The sequence below is a fragment of the Malurus melanocephalus genome, unplaced genomic scaffold (assembly GCF_030028575.1).
Source record: "Malurus melanocephalus ecotype Western Australia unplaced genomic scaffold, MMel_1.1 scaffold_1156, whole genome shotgun sequence".
Classification (NCBI taxonomy): Eukaryota; Metazoa; Chordata; class Aves; order Passeriformes; family Maluridae; genus Malurus; species Malurus melanocephalus.
The window spans coordinates 63,917-70,126 of NW_026624388.1; the positions used below are offsets into that span (position 1 = coordinate 63,917).

Genomic DNA, 6,210 nt, shown 5'->3' on the forward strand with positions numbered 1-6,210 from the left:
GTGGGGGGAGAGTGAAGAGGAAGTACCTTGCTTCTGGATTTAAAAATCCAGGACCCTACTCTGCCATTCCAGGAGATTCTGACAATTTGGCTTCTCCCTGCTGTTCCCAGGGGCCTCCAGCAGTGCAGGGGGTTGGAGGACACAGAGCAGTGCAATAGGCTGAGAGCCCAACCCCAAAATGCCCCCATTCCCATGGTGAAATCCTACTCTGCCCTGTGTTACCCCATGGTTTCCCTCCTCCCAGAGGGAAATTGATTAGTCCTAAAATCACCATCCCTGACACCAGCACAGGGAGCAGTAAAATATCTTCTTGTCATAGCCAGATCAACAAACCCCAAACCCAAGGGGTTTAGCTGGAGAAACAGTGGTTCCTGATGGGAACCATCCACTCTTAGTCATCCCCCACTGCATTTACGCAGCAAAAGGATCACTCAGCTTCAGCCGAGCTCTCTTCAAAGCACCCAAATGAAACTCATACGATGAAATCACAAAATGCACAATGAAGAGAAAAAAACCCAAACAAACTACAAATTCATATGACTCCTTTGTTTTAATATACACACASTGTGTCAATCCAGGAGCCACTGAGCATCCTGCCATTCCAAAATTCACCCAGACTCCTTTCTTCAAGCCCGGGATGAGGTGAGGGGGAAAGAGGGAGCTGTAGTGAAGGATGCAACATCCCCTAGCAGGGGCAGATCGGGTGAGGCGTGGGGTGTTCCGATGCCTTGCCCGAGCTGCTAAGTGCTCCCATTAACACAAGCCCAAGGAGGCATTTTAACCTTCCTCTCCCATTCTGCTGTTGCAAAAATAAGTTATTGTCAAAMATATCCGAGAGACCATCTGTGCCCATTATAGGACATTGCCAATGTTCACACCAGCATTGTTAGAAAATATTTGTGTCTTCAAAACCTATCTGCCCACTTGCCCCAGTTCTGATAAACCAGATTTCTAAAGAATCTTCACAAGGGTGTCTGGCTGTACAATATATATTTAAGGTCCTGTGGCCCTTCATTATTCAGACCCTATATAGTCATATCTTTTTCCTTTTTTTTTTTTTTTTTGCTTTATTTCCCACATATGTAATTCACAACTAGAACTACAGAATGACTGAGCACATTATCAGAAAAAAAATGACTGACTACAAGAATAATTATGAATTATGTATCTTTTTTGACTATTACAATTGTACTCTTGATATCAGAGCATGCTTTTATAAGGGACAGAAACCCATAAAATTGTTGAAATATCAACCATCTACAAACTAGAATTTCAATCTACTCAAACAACATCGAGATGATGCACTCAGTTTTTCTTAGAAGTCTTTCCCGTTGTTTGGAACAATCCAAGATGCAGACAAGTTTCATCAGATGGAACAAGGTTGCACAGACAGGACTTGTAGAGTGTAGACTTCCTTCCCCTATGGAAGTCTAAATTTATTACCAAATCAGTATTAGGAAAATTCACYTCAGTGAACACCAGGTCACCGATGTTAACACACATCTCTTTTTCCTATATTGGATGAGATGGGAAAAACCGCGGTTGTGAAAACCACTCCCATTTTGCTGTGTCATGAACTGCAAAGATGTTTAAAGAGAAACATGCCTGCATTCACTACATAACYAAGAACTGCAGTGATTCCACTCTGTTTATGATTATTGTGGGTGGCTCTGAAAAGAGCCTTTGGGTTTAATCAGTCTCAGAAAAAATTTACTTCACTTTAGCCTTGTGGCTGTCGGTTTTCTTGGGCAGCAGCACGGCCTGGATGTTGGGCAGCACGCCGCCCTGCGCGATCGTCACCTTGCCCAGCAGCTTGTTGAGCTCCTCGTCGTTGCGGATGGCCAGCTGCAGGTGGCGGGGGATGATGCGCGTCTTCTTGTTGTCGCGGGCCGCGTTGCCCGCCAGCTCCAGGATCTCGGCCGTCAGGTACTCCAGMACGGCCGCCAGGTACACCGGCGCGCCGGCGCCCACGCGCTCCGCGTAGTTGCCCTTGCGCAGCAGGCGGTGCACGCGGCCCACGGGGAACTGCAGCCCGGCCCGCGACGAGCGCGACTTGGCCTTGGCGCGCGCCTTCCCGCCCTGCTTCCCGCGCCCGGACATCGCAGCGATTCGATGAGTAGAGAGCAGCAACCACAAACTTCTGCAGAACCCTGGAGAATTACTGAGCTATCACCCTCCTTGCCTTATATACGGCGCCGGCGGATCAGAAGGGCCTATTCTGATTGGCTCCGACACAGGGATTGTCCCAACAGCCAATGGAAAAGCGAATCGAGACGTGTCCAATAGCGAGGCTCCGAGGCGTGCGGAGACCTGAGGGCGAGCCAATAGCGATGAGGCGATGTCAGCGGCGTCGTTATAAAAGCAGCTCCCGAGGAAGGGCCGTTGTCTGTCGCAGTTGGTAATTTCGTTAGCTGAGTGCGGTAGTTGTTATTGCTGAAATGCCCGAGCCGGCCAAGTCCGCCCCTGCACCCAAGAAGGGCTCCAAGAAGGCGGTCACCAAGACGCAGAAAAAGGGGGACAAGAAGCGCAAGAAGAGCCGCAAGGAGAGCTACTCCATCTACGTGTACAAGGTGCTGAAGCAGGTGCACCCTGACACGGGCATCTCGTCCAAGGCCATGGGCATCATGAACTCCTTCGTCAACGACATCTTCGAGCGCATCGCCGGCGAGGCGTCGCGCCTGGCGCACTACAACAAGCGCTCCACCATCACGTCGCGGGAGATCCAGACRGCCGTGCGCCTGCTGCTGCCCGGCGAGCTGGCCAAGCACGCCGTGTCCGAGGGCACCAAGGCTGTCACCAAGTACACCAGCTCTAAGTAGGGCGTCTCGGATCGTCACTATCAACCCAAAGGCTCTTTTAAGAGCCACCCACATRTTCCATAAAGAGCTTTAATCCCTTTATTTTAACTCCATCTTTGCTTGAAGCACGTTCTCGGACTTGCTTAGAGATCAATGTTCAATCCTGAGTATCAAAAACTCTTGGAGCAGTATTRAAAGTAAAATTAACACTTGAATCCTATCTGGTTTCCAGGCTTGTATATTTTTCTGCTCTACTGACCCCAGATAGAGGTGACAGCTTTATCTTGCCTGTTATGTGTGAGATATGTCAATTGCCAGCTGTTTATAGGGCACCTATCCTGTGCTATCCATCTCCCTTGGGCTGTCAGTCAGCAAAAGTCGTTTCTGAAATAAGAGAATGGAAAAAGTGCTTTTTCTCCCCCAATCGAGCCGGTTTCAGGCCTGGTCTCTCCCCTCACATATCCATACCACAGACAAAATGCCCTATATTTTAAGTGTCTTCAAAAATTTAAATAAAAGGGAAATATTTTTTTTTTCCTAATCCTATGCTGCATTGATCTTCCCTACCTGAAAAAATGTTTAAAACATATACCTTAAAGTATTAATTAAGCTGTTTCCTATTTCGTTTTATTACTTTAAAGAATCTTAATAATAGCTTGTTAGTGGCTTCAKGAGTGAATATATTCATATAAAGTGATTTCCTAATCCCTGCTGCCCCCTTATGGGTGTGCCTGAACTCTCTGTCATTTTTCGTTTTACAGCATGGGGTTMAGATCTCAGATTCAGATATGTAGGATAAAATGCAAATAGTGATGAAAAACTRTYCGCGATGGACACGATTCAAGTCGGACTTTAAGGACGTAGAAGTTAAATAAGTGGTACTAATAGTACCTAAAAGTTAAATAATGAACACAAAATACAAGAGAGAAAGCTCCCCAAATGAAACAAATGGCAGCTCTTAAAGGCCATATCTCTACCCTACAGAGGGTAGAGGAGGCAGCCCATATAGACCTAAAGTCCCTTTTTTTAAGACCTGCCATGAAAAAGGCTGTAGCACTAGTTTGTGAAATGAGCATRGTTTCTTAAAATTAAGATTTAAACATTAGATTTTTATGGCACCGACTCCTCTTTTTTGAGTCTGTTTACTGAGGCACTGCATATAAGTTTTTCTAAAACCCTATAACCSTATCTAAATTTCAGTTACAAATCATCTGTGAGGCTTTCAAGGAGTAATGGGCTTTATGAATAGTGGGCGAGTGAGAGCAACAAAGTCGGAGGGAGGAAATGTGAAGTTAACAGTTTATGGATGGAAAGCAGTCTCTGGTAGAATGGAGTTCAAAACCCTGTGAATGTGCCTGCCGACGCAGTTCTAAGGAAAAAGGTGGAGCAATTATATTAACAACAGCATTTGATTATCCCGGGCTTAAGAGCTAAGCACTTAAAACTATCTRGCTCCAGAAAAATGAATTCCTGGGTTCACTGCAATTTTTATTACCGTATAAAGAAACATTTAGAAGGAAACGTATAAAAGGGCTTTCTATACATAATGAAGCAGTCCTTACATGAGTTTAAGGTTTATGAAGACATCCCCCAACACCCTAACGGTCTCTCCTCCCTCATACAAAAAAAAAAAGCCGTACCCGTTCCTAAGCAGCGCYACAGCTCTTTTGATTGTGCATGTAGTGGCTCTTAAAAGAGCCTTTGGGTTTCTCGTGAGCTGCCTCCGTGCCTACTCGGCAAACGCTGCAGGAGGCTCAAGCRCGCTCGCCRCGGATGCGGCGCGCCAGCTGGATGTCCTTGGGCATGATGGTGACGCGCTTGGCGTGGATGGCACACAGGTTGGTGTCCTCGAACAGCCCCACCAGGTAAGCCTCGCTGGCCTCCTGCAGCGCCATGACGGCCGAGCTCTGGAAGCGCAGGTCGGTCTTGAAGTCCTGCGCGATCTCGCGCACCAGCCGCTGGAAGGGCAGCTTGCGGATCAGCAGCTCCGTGGACTTCTGGTAGCGCCGGATCTCGCGCAGCGCCACCGTGCCGGGCCGGTAGCGATGCGGCTTCTTGACGCCGCCCGTGGCCGGCGCGCTCTTGCGGGCCGCCTTGGTGGCCAGCTGCTTGCGGGGCGCCTTGCCGCCCGTCGACTTACGCGCCGTCTGCTTCGTGCGCGCCATCGCCCGACTGCTGAACACAAACACTCACGCCCAGCACAACACACACAGTGCCAACCCCTCTGCGCTGCCCCTATTTATAGGCCGCCGCCCGCGCCGATTGGCCGCCCGCGCGAGACCTCCCGCCCCATTGGACTGTTCGCGCGAGCCCTGGGAAAGCGCCCTTCTCTCGCCCCGCCCCCTCCCCCTTCCTACAGCGCTTTGCGCGGCAGAACAGGAGCGGCAGCACCGCAGGCGGGCTGTGCAGCGCCGCGCCGTCTCGCCGCTCACACCTCGCTCTCGGTCTCCTTTTTCCCAAACCCTCTCCTCGCGCGTTCATCCCCGGGCTCTGGATGGCTGCCTAAAACTGCTATCCGCAACCTCCTCCTTCCCCGAGGGCTCGYGGTTTCTTTCCGCTSASTTGCCGCGTTCGGCTCAGGGCCGCGGCAGAAAGGCTGAAGGAGCAGGCGGCAGCCGACTYCCCTGGGCAAGCAAAGCGTTCCCGGCTGCYGGCCCGGCCCGGTGAAAGCGCTGGGGCTCTTGCGGGGAGCGCGGCCCGGTGAAGCGAGCGCGGACTGCGAGCGGCGAGCGCCACCAATCAGCGCCGTGTCGGGAGGCGCGCTGCGCGCGGCCGGTCCCGCCCGCGGGGAGGTTCTGTGCAGTTCTCACTCAGGTCGGACCGAGCGCGGCGGCGGCGCGGCCCCAGCCCTGCCCGCCGGCCTCCATCCCCGTCCGCTCCTCSGCGGCGGTGTTTGCGGGGCGCGGGGGAACGGCGGCGGAGAGAGRGGSATGAAAGTCGGGAAAGAGCGGCGCAGGGAGCGTGTGCTTGGCGCTACCTGTGCAGGTCGGGGGCGAGAAGGCTGAGCAGCGTTCCGCTTTGCTTTCCCCGACAGCCCGCGAGCAAGCCCGTTGTGGGGTAGGGGAAGAGAGCGGAYATCCATCTCGCAGCCTTTTGCACTAAAAGAACTAAAAACCAAGACGACAGAGTCGTCTGAGACCGCCTRTGCTTTGAATGGTGGCGATTCATGCCCTCTTCTGTTTGCGTAGCTCAGAGCTGAACACTACGTACCTGCGGTCAGGAATGAATTTGTTTCGATCTTTTTGAGACGGCGTACAGCATTCTTTTGTCTAACCCGACGCTCCCAATCCGTGCATACACCAAGAGCGCGCTCCTACGGGTTTTTATCGAATTATGAACGTTCCCTGCTCCTTTGAAGCAAATCTAGAGCGCATCCGTTTGCCGTTAATAATGAACATTCCGCTTCCCTTAC

At 51.2% G+C, this 6,210-nt stretch overlaps 3 protein-coding genes across 3 annotated transcripts; 1 reads left to right on the forward strand and 2 right to left on the reverse strand.

Moving 5' to 3' along the window:
• Positions 1-41: 41 nt before the first annotated feature.
• Positions 42-2,297, reverse strand: LOC130586420 (histone H2A-IV-like). The gene has a single exon (XM_057387208.1). It carries the CDS (start codon positions 2,098-2,100, stop codon positions 1,711-1,713), a length of 390 nt encoding a protein of 129 aa, XP_057243191.1. The 5' UTR covers positions 2,101-2,297; the 3' UTR covers positions 42-1,710.
• A 72-nt stretch (positions 2,298-2,369) lies between these two features.
• Positions 2,370-2,880, forward strand: LOC130586423 (histone H2B 1/2/3/4/6). Its single transcript, XM_057387212.1, has one exon. The coding sequence runs from the start codon at positions 2,439-2,441 to the stop codon at positions 2,817-2,819; it is 381 nt and encodes a 126-aa protein (XP_057243195.1). The 5' UTR covers positions 2,370-2,438; the 3' UTR covers positions 2,820-2,880.
• A 1,555-nt stretch (positions 2,881-4,435) lies between these two features.
• Positions 4,436-5,017, reverse strand: LOC130586416 (histone H3). Its single transcript, XM_057387204.1, has one exon. It carries the CDS (start codon positions 4,961-4,963, stop codon positions 4,553-4,555), a length of 411 nt encoding a protein of 136 aa, XP_057243187.1. The 5' UTR covers positions 4,964-5,017; the 3' UTR covers positions 4,436-4,552.
• Between the last annotated feature and the right edge of the window lie 1,193 nt (positions 5,018-6,210).